Here is a 15,872-nt window from a genome sequence, read left to right as displayed (position 1 = left end):
GTACTTTCTTACTTCCCACTACTGCCACTAAGCTACGGTTGTGTATTTCAGTAATTCTCAAAAGAGTGCTAGTGGTAAGCAGTTTATCTGAATTTTATTCTGCCAAATATTAAAATCATCTCCAAATCAAAATGAACGGCGAGTTTGAGTTTAACCATGTTGTCCATGATTAGATGCACCAAACACTAACGTTAGCCCGCGTGCTAACTTTGGGGAACTTGTCGTTAACAAGTGATTGACGGGCGCCAGACCACGCCCCACCCCGCTGTCGCCTGACGCAGTCTGAGCCCCCCCCCCTTCTCAACTCAACCCAGCCGGATCTCCATTTTCTTCTTTTCCCTGCCAAGGAGCTCTGCCACACCAGAACCCCAAAAGGCTTAATCGAAATGAATGACGAATACGACGTAATCGTCCTCGGCACCGGACTGACGGTGAGGAAATTCTCCAACAAGTCCGCTCGCCTCGCTTTGCAACCTGTTAACCCCGCTGTTAGCTCTAAAGGCTAACCGGGGCCTAATTAGCTTCGGCTCGCGCTAAGTAACTAGCCGAACACGAGAAGCTGGCTAACTTAACCGCCGCCAATTCCCCATAATAGAAACATCCAATTAAAAAAAAAAGTGTTCGTTTTAAGTTAGCTCAGTTGTCGAGGGGCTTCCGAGACTCGAAAGTGTCGCAAAAAAACGGTTGGTTGGCAGTCTAGCGCAAGTAATGGCAACTCACTGAGTCGCGAGAAGATTAATCGTAGATTATTGTCGTGCTAACATTAGCCCATCTAATTTCAGGTCACCACGACTGCCAAAAACGACGCCTAAATGTCCAGTTGAACTTGTGTCGTTAGATTGTTCAACTTTGGTTTTTTTGCCCCTCGTGACAGTTTGTACTCATTAACAAATGACAGCCAATAAAGTGGAATATAACCACAAAACTCGGCGGGCGGTTGTTTTCAAAACGCGAAGCCACCGAGCAGCACTCAAGAGGAAGCAGGGAAGTGAAATTTCAAGTTTTAAGAGGCCTCGAATGACGTAAAAGTGTTTTGTCAAGCAAAATGTATATTTATAGTCGCCGTACAGGCAGCAGATGATGTGAAATATCAAGGCTAATTTTCCACTGTTTCATACACTGCAAATGAGTACGATCATTTGTATGATCTCCTTAGCGTCATTTCATTTAAATTGTTAAACAGCAGCCATGAAAATAGATATGTAACTACACATTTTGCTGTTTTATCGAAACGTGTCGTCACGAGTCAAGCAATATAGTCCACCTTTGTCGATTCCATGTCAAGTTCAAGTCACAAAGGTCTTGAGTCCAGATGAGATCAAGAGTAAACGTCTAAACAGAAAAGTAGTAGTTTCACAGCCACAGAATGAGATAAATTATAAACTCAAATTTTATAACCCCGCCGTTGGCTGACATGACAAAGGAAGCTTTGGTGCCCGCGGGCAGGGGAACAAAATGTTTTATTTCAAGTTTCTTTTGAAAGGGGATGTTACTTTTCAGGAATAAAAACACAGTTGGACTCAATCGAATCGATTTAAAAATTATTTTGCGTGTCCAATGGCCGACTACCTCCTGGGTCGAACGTAGCTTGGGTTGACGACTCAGACTCCGGCAAGTCTAAAAAAAACAAAAAAAACAACATTTCAAGCCCAGAGTCACACAGACTTCAGCACTAAACAATTCGGTGAAATTTTAACAAATTTCAATTAACTACTAGAACTATGATGTTGTGTTGGACACGTATTCATCTGACAATAACATTGTTGTATACCCTACAAATGAAATATCTTGGTTTCGCTCTTAATGGCTGACGCATGACCGGCCTAATCCTGTGATTCACTTTGAAAGCAGATTCACTTTTTTTTTTTTTTTTTTTTTTGCAGCCCGAGATCTGAACATGCCATTGCTGTTGTTCCATTTGGGTGGTTTGCAGTGTCGTTTGTGTCCCTACAAAAGATCTTATTGAAACACGGGATTAGATAACACATTGGATAATCCGCGTGGGGTGGGAAATCACAACACATCATAAAATATCATTTGGAACAATCTGCTGCCTTGCTGCGAGGAGTCAGGAAGCACTCTCAGCGCGTTTAAGCCTTCACCGAACGTTACGGAAAGGAAGTGAAAGCATGCCGCGCTTCCTCCCTCGCTATCCTGCATCAACAGCGGCGGCTGAGTTTGTCGCGAGCGATTCCAAGCAAGTGACAGTGACACAACTAAAGTCAATTCAAAGGGGACGTAGGTCATAGAGCGAAAAGTTACACGGTGTCATGTGCTTTTTTTATTGGGAGACCAGCTGACCTCCCGCCCAGCGGTTGATTGGTTGAACGCAGTCCGGGGGAGAGACGAAGATAATAAGACAAAGTCACCCCTCGCCTGTCCCAACTATTTTTTTTTTTTGCTTCTGACAGGAATGCATCTTATCCGGGATCATGTCGGTGAAGGGGAAGAAGGTGCTGCACATGGACCGCAACTCTTACTACGGAGCCGAGAGTGCCTCCATTACGCCTTTGGAGGATGTATGTCGCCCCCCCCGCCCCCTGCCTATTTTTTTTTTAACGATACCTCAATAACGGATTGAATTTCTTTTGGTTCGGTTTCTTTCCAGCTCTACGCCCGTTTCAACCTGCCCGGCAAACCTCCCGAGTCCATGGGAAAAGGTCGCGATTGGAACGTGGACCTTGTTCCTAAATTCCTGATGGCCAATGGTACATCTTCCTCCACTGCATATTTTTTTTTGGGGGGGGGGGGCATTGGATTGTGAATAACAAATGTCCGCTGGGGGGGGCGGAGCCCCGCCGCGAATAACTTTAAAAAGGTTTACAATAGTTTGAATGTGTCACAAAATGGTGGCAAAGAACTACTTTTGTTCGATTGAAGCTCCTCACTTCACTTCATTGTAGTTTGTTGGCACAACCATGTTACAAGATGGGGCCAAAACAATACTTAAATATTAGACAAGGATTGATCATAAAACCAGTAAATAACACTGCAAGTAGCTAGCTAAGAACGAGGTAGCTTTTTTGATGGGGGGGGGGGTTGTCATTTAGGACGAATCTTTTAAAATGTTTTGAAGATCTATTTCCTGAGGTGGGTTGAGGTCAACTGATTTTTTTTTTGTCTTTTGAGCACAAAGCAGTTTCCGTTCGCCATTGGTCCCACTCAAGCCATCGAATTCTTCACGATTTCCGAGATTTTTTTTTTTTATATATATATTTTTTAACCACGCTTCAAGCGTTTAACTTCAAACACCAAGGCCGTTTTTTTTTTTTTTTTTTTTTTTTTGACACAATGTATCTGATGCTCGCCTCTCTCAGGTCAACTGGTCCGCATGCTGCTGATCACCCAGGTGACTCGCTACCTGGATTTCAAAGTGGTAGAGGGCAGCTACGTGTACAAGGCCGGCAAAATCCACAAAGTCCCCTCCACGGAGTCCGAAGCCCTGATGTCCAGTATGTCACCGCGGAGCGTCGCCGCTTTGATTCGTCCCTTTGCCCTAAGCCGTCTCTGTGAACCCCCCCGTCAAGGTCTGATGGGGATGTTTGAGAAACGGCGCTTCAAGAAATTCCTGGTCTTCATCGCCAATTTTGACGAAAACGACCCCAAAACCTGGGAGGGCATCGACCCCCGCAAGACGACCATGAAGTGTATTTTCCAGAAGTACAACTTGGGCAACGATGTCATCGACTTCACTGGCCACTCCCTCGCTCTCTACCGCACCGACGAGTCAGTCCTCTTTGCTATTGTCCACCCGCAGCGCGCATATATATTTTTTCCGGATGACGATCACGCCCATAAATAACTCTCTTCTCCCCGTTCAGTTACCTGAATGATCCCTGCCTTGAAACGATAAACAGGATAAAGCTCTACAGCGAGTCCCTCGCCAGATACGGCAAGAGTCCGTACCTCTACCCCTTGTACGGCTTGGGCGAGCTGCCGCAAGGCTTTGCCAGGTATACGAGTCGCCATTCGTCACGAAGCAATAAAAAAAACCCAGTGGGTTCATTTTGGCTACGACTTTTTTTTTATAATTCCAGGCTGAGCGCCATCTACGGCGGGACGTACATGTTGAACAAGCCCGTTGAGGAGATCGTGATGGAGAACGGAAAGGTGGTTGGAGTCAAGTCGGAGGGGGAGGTAAGTGGGGGATGTTTTTATTGAAAACTGTTCCAGATTGTCATTTGAATTTCCATTCCCGTGGCGCTTTTGTCTCCCGGAGGTGGCCAGGTGCAAGCAGCTGATTTGCGATCCCAGCTACTTTATGAGTCGGACTGAGAAAGTGGGCCAGGTGATCAGGGCCATCTGCATCCTGAGTCACCCCATCAGCAACACGTCCGACATCAACTCGTGCCAGATCATCATCCCCCAGAACCAGGTCAACAGGAAGCACGGTGTGTAACTCTTCAGCACTCGAAACACGCCAATCGATCCGATTTTCCAAGGCAAGTGTGCGGCCGTGAACCCCCCTTTCTCTGCTTCCAGACATCTACGTTTGCATGATCTCGTCCGCTCACAACGTGGCGGCGAAGGGCAAATACATCGCCATCGCCAGCACAACGGTGGAAACGAACGACCCCGAGAAAGAGATCAAGCCCGCCCTCGACCTGCTGGAGCCCATCGAGCAGAAGTTTGTCAGCATCAGTGACCAGTATGCTCCTACCGACGAGGGCACCGAAAGCCAGGTGAGCTGAGCAATCTCTTTTTGTTTAAAAAAAAAAAAAAAGAAAGACTTCCAAGGTTCCTCAGAAGGTTCCTAATTAAAAGGCTCCTTCTCCCCTGCTGTAGATCTTCATCTCCCGTTCGTACGACGCCACCACCCACTTTGAGACCACCTGCGACGACATCAAGAACATCTACCGGAGGATGACCGGCTCGGACTTTGACTTTGCCGAGATGGAGCGCGGGAAGAAAGACATCTACGGCGACGCTGCCGAATAAGAGACCGCCGCTGCAGCAAGACAAGTCCTCGTTATCAAAGATGAACGCTGCCCATAACTGAAATCTCACATTATATAGAAAGAATACCTACTCGAGGGGGGGGGGGGTGCACGTCGCAGGAATATGTGGCGGTCTCATGGGAAGTTGATCATGTAGAATAATGAAAATAGTATTGCTGGATTAAAAGCAGGGAGCGTGCTACTTTTTTTTAATGACTCTCGGATGGCTGACATACTGAACAGTGGTAACTAATATTGAATGATATTCTACGATTTGATGTTAAAACTAATGCCGGATCCAAAGATGCCAAATAATGATCCAGTACATCATATTGTGTTTGTATTTTGTAGGTGGAGGCGGGGGGGTTGACTTGTTCTGTCTTAAATTGTATTTCAAACATGTTTCAGGTATTTAGTCACATCAGGTTGGTTTGGTTTGTGAAAACAAATAGATGTCACCAACATTGGCTTTAAGGTTTGTTTTTGTATATTTCCCCACTGCAGCCACACACTACCATAAAAAGTACCTGGACCTGCCCTCAACAACTCATAAGATGTATTATAGTCTTCTTGTTTTGTGCTAAATGAAGCAAGAACCGCTTCAGGACCAAATGTGTACTGCGGCAGTATTTGAATTGAGAGCTCTGTGATGTGTCATCTGATGAAACGACAGCAAAAAAAAAAAGAACAACATGGGCTCCACTGATTTCTGTACTGCAAAGTAAAAAAAAAAAGTTTGTCAAAAATGTTTTGGATTCTTTTTCTCTCAGCAGTGTTGGTTAGTATGGAAATCAGAGCGGCTGAGGCTTTAATTCCCCTTAGAGGACTGATGCTTTAACCACACAAATCCGACACATCCAGAATTTTGATATCAGTTCAGATGTGCGTTCAATACAAAATAAAAAAAACAAAAATACAGTGCTTGTGGTAAAGTGACCCATGATTCTACACGCAGCTCGGTGAAGTAATTTTGATTAAATGAAGTTGAAAATTTCCAGTCATGAAAATTATGGAATATACAACATGCATTTTTTTAAATTTACGGACGCTGGGAAGGCTCACTTGTATACATATTTTTAGTTTCTTTTACATACCCCGTGTAAGACTACAAGTCCCATGATTCAATGCGCCACTCGCCTCCAATTACGCCGACTCGTGCTGAACAGACGTTAAACAACATGGCGGTGACACCGGCGCGAAGTTCATCTTTGCACGATTTAGGTGAATAATTTTCACTTTAAATTTACTGAATTAAATCTGCAATTTGCTGGCGTCATTTCATGACAGTGTGCGCCCACGCCGTCATTTGTTCAATAATTTTAAGTGATGCAAACAACTCAGTTTTGAGTCGCACGTTAAGCTAGTTTTCTGTACACAACCTCCTTATTTCTATTTTGTGTCATTTGCCCTTTGCGGACAAGGTTTGTGGGCGGACCGGACTCCCCTCCACGAGGCCGCATCTCACGGCAGGGCTTTACAGCTGATACGGTTGATAGAGAGTGAAGCGTCAGTCAACATCGTGACCGTGGACAACATCACGCCGCTGCACGAAGCCTGCCTCCGGGCTCACCCGCACTGTGCCCGCCTGCTGCTGGAAGCTGGAGCCCAGGTTGTGCTCGTGCATTCGATGTGAATAATCTGTTCCAGAAGCGATTTGTCCGAAATCCGAAACTATTTTATTCGCACATGATTAGGGGCTAATACACAATGCGGAAAGAAAAACAGTCAGATTTACGTAAACCACAACAAACACTCTGCTCACAATGAATGTCACACGCGGAAGCGTCACTTCCTCGTGTAAGGAAGCCGAGAGGAGTCGACTGGCGTATTCGGGTTTGGTCGAAAACCGGTGTTTAGTTGTAAATAGAGACGTAAAAATTTCGAATTTTCTGGTCAAAATCCGATTTCACAGAACAAAGTAATACATTTGAAGAGGGGGGGCAGCCTATTAAACTGGTGGTTATTTTTTTATTTGATAAATATTTTGAAATAAAGTCATACACATTGTACATTGAGAGGAGAGTCAATTGCCATTCGGCGTGACGTGATAAAACCCGAACGAGGACACCAGGTTTTGAAAATGAATGGCTCCTGTTTTACTTTCAGGTGGATGTGCGGACTATCCATGGCAGCACTCCCCTCTGCAACGCCTGCTCATCCGGCAGCTTGGAGTGCGTCAAGCTGCTCTTGCAATATGGCGCCCAAGTCAACCCGTCACTCACCTCTTTGACGGCGTCCCCCCTCCATGAGGCCTGCATCCAAGGCAATAAAGCAGCGCACTGGCAACCCGGTGATGTGAATTTAGTATAACGTTACCTTCCGTCCTAAGGAAATCCTGAGATAGTAAAGCTGCTGATTGCCAGCGGTGCTCAGCTGGAGGCGTACGATGTCCACTTTGGCCCACCGCTGCACATCGCATGTGCAAAAGCACACGTGGAATGTGTCAAGGAGCTTCTCCTTGCAGGTCAGACAATACCGTATATGTACACTGGATATAAAAAGTCTACACACCCATTCCAAATGCCAGATCTTTTGTCAACAAGGTTGATGTTTCTCACCACCACAATAAGATCGGAAAAAAAAGTATGCACACCCGTTTCCCGCAGGCGCCAACGTGAATTCGAGCAAATTTCACGAGACTGCCTTGCACCTCGCCGCTCGACTCGACACGCCGGACGTGATGGAGCTGCTGGTGGAGTTCGGAGCCAACTCGCACTCCGTCGACAACTGGGGACGAAAGCCCGGCGACTACTCGCCGCCTGCGTCGCCGTCCTGTGCCTATCTCAGGTTTTACGAAAGTACGTCGTCGGCTCTTGTTGCCAGTCGGCTTGTTCGTCAAAGTGGCAAATTCATCAATACGTCGCGTTTGTGTGTTGGGCTACAGGAAACCCGCTGAGCCTTCAGCAGCTTTGTAGAATCACCGTGAGGAGAGCTCTTGGTACCTCTGCTACGACGGTCGTCGGTTTGCTGGACATAGCCCGTCGCATTCAAAGCTATCTCCAGTTTTGTCACCCCGCATCACTAGAGTTTCAAAATGGAGGTTTGATTTAACAAATGTACAGTGAAACCGCCGCTATTTATGAGTGTTGGAGGAATTGAAATCGGGAAAGTCCACGAATAATTGACAGTCGCGACGACTGTACTGTGATCGCCTCGAGATGTCGCAAGACGGCGGCAAAGGACTACTTTTGTTTAAATGAAGCCCCTCAACTCACTTGAACCCCTTAACCGCTGTCCCCGAAAGGGTTAACTACTGAATACAGCCGTTATGGAGCATGGGTTCATGTACTGTGTACATTCGAGAGGCACGGTGTTGGTGTTTTATGATCCTTTCCGTTTTCAGCGCATTGCCACTAAGTTGTGTCGTTCATACGCAGTTGGGTCATATAAATATGACGACAATCCACTAAATGATCATGAAAGCCGACCATATGAACCACATCTCGTTTCCTCATTTTTATTCAGGTCATCAAAATGCTGGGGGGGGGATAAATGCCGTCAAATGATTGCATCCGTTAACTCATTCACTCCCAAAGACGTTGTTATACGTCTTTTCAGACTTGGTCCAGAATTGGCTGGTACTGAATGAGTTAAAATGCAGACAGACAACGGTTCTCCAGCGCGCAACAGACGGCGACCATCTTATCCAAAAAGGTGACTTCTTCACCGTCGCGCAATCGCATCGTATCGGCGGGCAGAGCCACTTTGAAGATTTGATACTTACGGTGCATCTTTCCCAGGATCGTTTCAATGTGTGCTCCCAGATGCGTTACGCCTCCCATTTCCTTTTCCGCGAGGCAACCGTCAGCTCGGACGAAAGTCGGCTCGTCGACCTCGGCGTAAAACGAGACGCCGCTTTCGTCCGCGTCGAAACCGTTGCCCAGGACGACGTCGCCTGGCAACAACTTATTTAGGAAGCCGCTTTCCTGCAGGATCTTTTTCGCAGCCGTAAAGCCGTCGCGCCCTTTTGATACAAAACCCGCAAATCCACCTGGCGTAACTGCGATTAAATACCGAACGGCGTCATTACTTCCGCGTTCTTTGTGACGTGCCGGTTTTTGAACAAACACTCGAAAACAGTCAACGATGGCGACGGCTTTGCGACCGAAGGCCTCGACGAACCGGCGAGGTATCGTCATTTGTAAAGTACTTCGACTGGGCCACGTAATGGAAGGCCTAAGGTTTGTGTACAGAAACGAAACGGTGTCCTGAAACATCGTATCCACTGCGCTTGTCGAGACGCTGAAAATGTGGGCGAGGTGCTGCGAGGGCAAATCCAGCCGGAGGCGCATGAAGGTCAACAGAAGGACTTGAAAAGGACTGAGTCTGCTCTCCCGGGTTGGCATGAGAGGTAAGAAAAAAGTGAAAAAAGTCATGAAAGAGCCCACGTTTGGCATCCCGGTGTAATATTCCACTTTGTTGTCGTCGTCCTCAAAAAAGCCGTCGGGCATTTTGAAAGCGTCGAGCTCGCGCCTGAGTCGTCGGTTCTCCTCCACCAGGCGGCTGATTTCCGCAACCCTTTGGATGCACAATTTGCATTCCACCTGCCCGTCCGCCTCTTCTTGCTTCACTTCCTTTGTTCCGATTCCGCAGCCGTCTGCGCTGCTTTCCGTTCGTTCCCGTTTGACTATAACGTACGACTTCTCCTCCAGTTTGACCTTCCACGTTACGCCTTCTTCGCAGAGCGTCGGCTCTTTCATTGTTGACTCTCCTCCCTGCTGGATACGCCCGCTTTGAAGAGCCGAATTCCTTCTTTTGGCTGAACGCTGGGCATCGCCGTGTTCGCTCTCTGTGATGAAAGGAAAATGAAAACTGTATTTGACCCTTTCATGCATGGGAAATGAACAAAATTAGTGGAAGTGGCACTCAACTGCGCTTCCTGCCTCTAAAGGCCTTTGTCGTCTTTTTGCAGCGGGAAAGTTCTCCACGCTGCTTCCTCCAACGTCGTATCATGGATTCGTTAACTCCGAGCTGATGCGCAGCTTTTCGATTGCCCTTTTCGATTGCCAGGTCGATCGCCTTCAACTTGAAGGCCGCAATGTAGGCAGTACGTCGCATCTTCGTCATGATGAGACGCTTGTTTGCTTCCGAATAATGATCCGAATGCTCCTATCTGTGTGGATTTGAGTTAAAAATGTGAACGGTCAACACTGGAGCATTGCTCTCATGGGAAACAACAACAACAAAAAAAAACCTGAACACAACTACTGGCAAGGAAGACTTATTTGATGTCAGATTTTTTTTTTTTTGCATTGCAACAGAGACAACAAGTGCACGAACCCAACTCATCTCGCATGAAAAGAGCGGCACGCGTTTGGAGCGGTGCTGCTCGGCAGAATAGAAAAACTACAGTTCATCGACAGCACCATATGACGTGGCGCGCTATCTTAAAAATACGAATTTGTGAATATGGTATTTTGCGGACATTTATGGACATCAAATATCAACGAATGTAAATTAACAGCTGCCAAAGCGATAACTAATTCCCACTATTTACCTCGATGGAAATGTCGACAGCAAACGAACACGAAGGGCGTTATGTTGTCAAATGTGATGTCTTTGCGTCGGATAGCGGCGACACAAGCCGACCGACGCGTCTTGGAGACTTCCCTGATCTGCGCCCCGTAGCTTTTCTTCCACGTCAAGAAAGTAAAAAATCTCGACCCGTTGTCAAATTTCCTGCCGCGTCTGTCGTGTGACTTGCTGGTGCAACCCAGAACACAACATACGCGAACCATAGCCGCGATAACAGATAATAAACACTGAGCGCCTTTCCCTTGTTGACGATTTCGACGACTTCTTCTTTTATCCGACAGGTTAGTCTCACACACACTGTGTTAATGCGAACGAACGCCCTCTATCGCGACTTTATGATATTGCATCCAAATTATTGTGGCGGGAAAAATAAACAAACATTCAAGTCAAGTAAAAATACCTGTAAAATAAAGTTATGTATTTGAACGAGGAATTGTACTTAGTTTCTTCACACCTCAACCAAATAGCGATGTTCATTCGTATTTACTAGAGTGAAAGTGCATTGTTTACTCCAACCGCCAGGTCGCGGTAAAGTGCCAGTTACCATGAAAAGGACCGAAGAAAAATCCCCCCGCATTACCGCTGCAGGAAAGCGTCTTGTTTACAAACATCGTACGAGTCTTCGGCGTGTTTCTCCGCTGGCAGTGGCAAGCAATGGACTTGGAAAACGGGCAACCATATTACTTCGGAGACATCAGTGAGTATCAACGAAAAAATCCGTAGTATGTCTCAAGGAGAAGCTAACGTTAATGTTGCATAGATCAGTGTCATTTTAGCTGATAACTTGATATAACCGTGATGTTAACATATTGCGTCGCCATAAACAATAAAGAGTGAATAATAGCAACATTAAAATGCAATTTAAAGACTTTACATTACAACTATGGAACACAGAAAATTTTGACTCTTATTTTTATCTTCATCGGTGCAATTAAAATCATTTTACACTTTTTTTACACATTTTACAAGTGCACGTTTCAAGAGCAAAGTTGTCTATTTTTTAAGTTAAACAGGTGAATTATTTCAGGCAAAAAAAAGTTACAAAAATGACGAGAAAGAAGCAATGTTTTTATGAAAAGGCTTATGTTTTTGAGATGAAAATATATCTTCATCAACCTATCATGTTGCAACCACCGCCTCTCATATTTTGACCTCTTTCCTTCAGGCTGCTGGTCAGAGAGAACTGATGTCCACAAGGCAGCGGCGCTTGGTCAGGCTTCCCTTCTGCAGCACCTCATCGAGTGCGGCGCGTCTGTCAACATTGTGGCGGTGGACTCCATCACACCTCTGCACGAGGCCTGCGTCCGTGGGCAGGCTCAGTGCGCCAGGCTACTCCTAGACGCTGGAGCTCAGGTGACCTCAAGTCTTATTGGAGAAGGTAAAAGAACAGCCATGTCTGTTCTTATGACCTCTGATGGATGTTAGGTGGATCCGAGGAACGTAGATGGCAGCACCCCACTGTGTGAAGCTTGCTCTGTTGGGAGTTTGGAGTGTGTGAGGCTCTTGCTGGAACGAGGTGCCAAAGCGAACCCTGCCCTTACCTCTCGTACTGCCTCACCCCTCCACGAGGCCTGCATGGGAGGCAAGTGCTTTCACTGTACTGTAGTCCCAACAGTTTTGGGCTCCTCTTTAATAAGCGCTGTACCCAATTTTGCTTCTATTGATTTCCAATAGGCGCTTACAATATTTAACATTTTATTTGCAGGAAACTCAGACTGTGTGAAATTGCTGATTGCTGAGGGTGCGTCTCTGGAGGCGTATGACCTTTACTACGGGACCCCGCTGCATGTAGCCTGTGCTAACCAACACACACACTGTGTGAAAGAGCTCCTCAATGCTGGTGAGCGTACACGTAACACCTTTCCCACCATTCTGATTAAAAAAAAAAAAAAAAAAAAAAAGTAAAAGTTGAGCTCAAATTACAATAGGCCATGGATGTCACACAAACACATACATATACGTGCTATGCGATATCCGGTAAAAATTGTTTTCTGTCATCCTTTGTCTTTTTTTGGCTGTTTGACTGAGTGTCAACAGCCATAGCAGATTTGCAAATACAAAATAATCACATTGTCACCCCTCACTTCTTATGAGTTCCATTTAAATCTTGCATGTAATATGAAAGTGTATTTTTTATTTCATCATGCTTCTAATTTTTTAAGCTATTTTTTTTCAAGGTGTTGTGTTTAGATAACTCCATTTACCAGATATTTTATTCAAAACATATCATAAAAATAATGGGATCCCGAATAAACAAATGTCGACATCAGACCGATGAAAAATTTACTTTGTCGGTTTATTTATATACCGACAAGAAGCGCTACACTGCATTTTCTTTTATGTCCACTGGGTGGCAGAAGTCATTTGAAAACAACATTCCTCTCAATTTATGACTTCATTTATTTTCACTTGTACACACAATTTATACTGAGACCAAGTTTTTCCAGACGTTTATTGGTTTAGAGACGCAAATATGTCAAGGGAGCAGGCTCTGGGTCGCATAGCATCCACTGCTGTTCACAACACAGCAGTACCGCGGTCGAATGACGCCATAATCACGCGACAGCACTTTTAAATATCAATTTCTATAGAATTGATCGTTTCGTTGTTGCTGCCTAAATTAGAATAGTTACAAATTACTTATTATTATTATTGTACATAGCAGAGGGTAAATTCTACTAATACTCCTTTCCTTGCAGGTGCCAAAGTGAACGCTGCTCGGCTACACCAGACAGCGCTGCACCACGCCGCAAAGAGCGCGCAAGTAGAAATGATCGAGACCCTCGTTGAGTTCGGCGCCAACGTTTACGCCCGGGATAAACACAACAAGAAACCCGTCGATTACGCCTCGCCGGGCTCTGCGGCTGCAGCCTGCCTGCGCTCTTATGAGGGTATGACTCAAATGTTATCAGCAGTGGCGCAAAGTTGCCACGTAAGGGCGCCCAAGGATCATTTTTGATACAGCATCCAACAACGCACAGATGAGAGGAATTGTAAACAATTTATTATTTTTGCTGAGCTAAATTAATTTTTTTAATCGTATTTATGTTGCTGTTCTTTTCTGAAGCCATTCCAATGAGTCTGCAGCAATTCAGCAGGTTGGCAGTGCGACGGAAGCTGGGCACCAGGGCTCTGAAGGTTGTTGCTCAACTCCAGTTACCAAAGCTCATTATCAGCTACCTGTGCTATCAGTGATGTGAAGCCTGAAGAGGATTCGTATGGTCATTATAACAGAATTTTTTTTAAAAAGACTGGAAACTCTAGAAAAGCACGAAAGACAATGCATTAATTCAGTCGACACACATTTTAGTGAAACAATGTCTTAATAGAATTTTTTAAATTCACTAATTCGCCGTGATGTTGGACCCTGTCTGATAGAGGTCTGTATTTTTTCTGTTGACTTGATTTATATATTTTAAAGAAGAAATGCACTTATGTTTATCATATTAATTGTATCATGAAACTTAGCGGTAATTAAAAATGCTTGTTATAATGTACTTGTTCCTGCCATTCTTTGATGCACGGCGTTGTTACGGCATGTAAATTCTGAAGGCCTTGTCAAGGAAGAAGCTGTAAGCCAGATGCTTCTCTTTGTTTGGTTCAGTACTGTATACTTACTGTAAATGTATAGTTTTCAGCCAGGGGGCTATTTCTGCTCCAAATGACACCGGCTTGAGCTAATTTTAGCAAGGCGTGCAGGAAGATGTTTATAAATTCTCCGAGGCGCCGCATCTTGATCGTGGTCCTTGTTGACATGACCTCTTTCGGAATGTTTCGTAACCGGCCCATTTAGGCCGCGATGTATCTCAATGTTGAACTGGAAGACAAATTCAGGGCATGAGATGTTTGCTGGTATTTAGGTAATGGCGCTGTATTTAGCGCCTCCTGTTTCTCCTCAGTTTAATCTTTTATTGTAGTCTGTCTGCCAAGTGGCTTGAGGATCTGTTGGATTCCAAATAATAACTGGCTCAACAAGTTTGCGGTAGCTGGGTTCAAGGCACGTGGTTTAAAAAAAAAATTTTTTTTAAATTTGTGGTACTAGATACATGTCAAAATGCCTCAAAAACAGAGTTATGTTTACAAAAGCACACCTTATCTCTGAATTATGTTCTTACCTTCCAGTCTGCAAGACTGGCTCGCACATTAGGCCATGTAGGGAGATGCTAAGGGTGCCATGGAATCCAAGGGGCACTAAAACTCCAGTGGCAGGGCACACATAGACGAACAACCGTTCACGCTCATAGTCACACTGAGGGACAATTTAGAATGTTCCGTTGACTTGCCCAGGGGGGATATGGGAGGAAACTGGAGGGCACAGGCACGGGGAGAACATGCAAGCTCCACACAGGAAGGCCGGAGTCGGAATCGAACCCTCGACCTGTGCACTGTGAGGCCGGCGTGCTAACTAGTCGTCCACTGTGCCATTAATTTCTATAAGCTCTTAAAATTAAAAAAAAGTTAGTATTCCTATTGATTCAAATGTAAAGCAATGCCCAATTAAGAGAAAAAAATAATAATTCCAAATAAATGACTTCCGGTGCCGGCTCCCAACCACAATGGACCCACGGACGTATGCGGGGTTTTCAATTAAAAAAAAACCAAAACATTAATATTTGGGAGGCAGGATGTGTTTTTTTTAGCTGCCCCACATTGAAAACGCATCAATTTTGTTTTGTTAATTTTTTTCCCGCATATAATTGGCGAAAATTAAAGTGCATTTCGATTTCAAAACGCATTTTCGCAATCTGCTGATTGCCTTTCCGGCGCATATACGGGAGCCCACTGTTTCTTTCGTATCTCTGACCAAAGGCGAATTTACTAAACATGTCAAAAAGACAAACCGACCGGAACACACGCACGAAAAAAAAAGTAAATATGAGGATCAAAAAGGGGAAAAGAAACATATTGGTGTTTCGTGAAGTCCAACCACTCACTTGCTAACTGCTTCAACATGGTATGCTAATCAGTAAACTAGCGAATTAATTGTTGTTTAACTGGCCTGCAAAGGTGGGTCTTAAAATAATTTCTGGACAAAACGTACTCCGTTTGACGTTTACATCACATTGTCCTAAAGTACGCATTTGTCATTTGTTGATAGTATTTACATACGATATGCTAACGTTTCCCTCTTGTTGGGAATCGTCCAAATGCCCTTTTCCCTTATTTTTTGTGTCGGGTTTTTAACACTAGTTGCACGTAGTCTACGTTAAAACTGCAAAAAGCTTTTGTGAATGACTTTCACACTCGCGTCATGTATAATAATAATAATTATTATTAGTTGTAGTCGTAGTAGGATAAATACCGACGAGCAGTCGTGTACATACTGTATGGTTATTTAAATGTGACATTTGATATTGATTGTTATCATTTCTGACTGTTATTTTCTCGTGTACCCGATTT

The 15,872-nt window shown here is 44.8% G+C and overlaps 4 protein-coding genes across 4 annotated transcripts; 3 read left to right on the top strand and 1 right to left on the bottom strand.

Moving 5' to 3' along the window:
• Positions 1 to 290: 290 nt before the first annotated feature.
• Positions 291 to 5,685, top strand: gdi2 (GDP dissociation inhibitor 2). Its single transcript, XM_086103535.1, has 10 exons — positions 291 to 431; positions 2,412 to 2,519; positions 2,609 to 2,708; positions 3,318 to 3,452; positions 3,528 to 3,726; positions 3,822 to 3,953; positions 4,038 to 4,137; positions 4,220 to 4,391; positions 4,483 to 4,682; positions 4,786 to 5,685. Exons 1-10 carry the CDS (start codon positions 387 to 389, stop codon positions 4,936 to 4,938), a joined length of 1,344 nt encoding a protein of 447 aa, XP_085959661.1. The 5' UTR covers positions 291 to 386; the 3' UTR covers positions 4,939 to 5,685.
• Positions 5,686 to 6,061: 376 nt separating this feature from the next.
• Positions 6,062 to 8,378, top strand: asb13a.1 (ankyrin repeat and SOCS box containing 13a, tandem duplicate 1). The gene is made up of 6 exons (XM_086103740.1): positions 6,062 to 6,158; positions 6,359 to 6,546; positions 7,044 to 7,200; positions 7,267 to 7,401; positions 7,544 to 7,735; positions 7,822 to 8,378. The coding sequence occupies exons 1-6, from the start codon at positions 6,062 to 6,064 to the stop codon at positions 7,986 to 7,988; spliced, it is 936 nt and encodes a 311-aa protein (XP_085959866.1). The 3' UTR covers positions 7,989 to 8,378.
• Positions 8,379 to 8,380: 2 nt separating this feature from the next.
• LOC147186041 (uncharacterized) lies at positions 8,381 to 10,585 on the bottom strand. The gene is made up of 3 exons (XM_086103739.1): positions 10,435 to 10,585; positions 9,809 to 10,050; positions 8,381 to 9,726 (listed from the first exon to the last, which is right to left on the bottom strand). Exons 2-3 carry the CDS (start codon positions 10,002 to 10,004, stop codon positions 8,528 to 8,530), a joined length of 1,395 nt encoding a protein of 464 aa, XP_085959865.1. The 5' UTR covers positions 10,005 to 10,050; positions 10,435 to 10,585; the 3' UTR covers positions 8,381 to 8,527.
• Positions 10,586 to 11,038: 453 nt separating this feature from the next.
• On the top strand, positions 11,039 to 13,965 carry asb13a.2 (ankyrin repeat and SOCS box containing 13a, tandem duplicate 2). Its single transcript, XM_086103845.1, has 6 exons — positions 11,039 to 11,169; positions 11,638 to 11,825; positions 11,898 to 12,054; positions 12,178 to 12,312; positions 13,172 to 13,363; positions 13,540 to 13,965. Exons 1-6 carry the CDS (start codon positions 11,127 to 11,129, stop codon positions 13,665 to 13,667), a joined length of 843 nt encoding a protein of 280 aa, XP_085959971.1. The 5' UTR covers positions 11,039 to 11,126; the 3' UTR covers positions 13,668 to 13,965.
• Positions 13,966 to 15,872: the final 1,907 nt, after the last annotated feature.

This window comes from Hippocampus guttulatus, chromosome 22, assembly GCF_054856545.1.
Source record: "Hippocampus guttulatus isolate MCC_2025c chromosome 22, RoL_Hgut_1.0, whole genome shotgun sequence".
NCBI classification, from domain to species: Eukaryota; Metazoa; Chordata; class Actinopteri; order Syngnathiformes; family Syngnathidae; genus Hippocampus; species Hippocampus guttulatus.
Note: the sequence above shows the minus strand (reverse complement) of the source record. Positions and strands in the feature narration are given on the sequence as shown.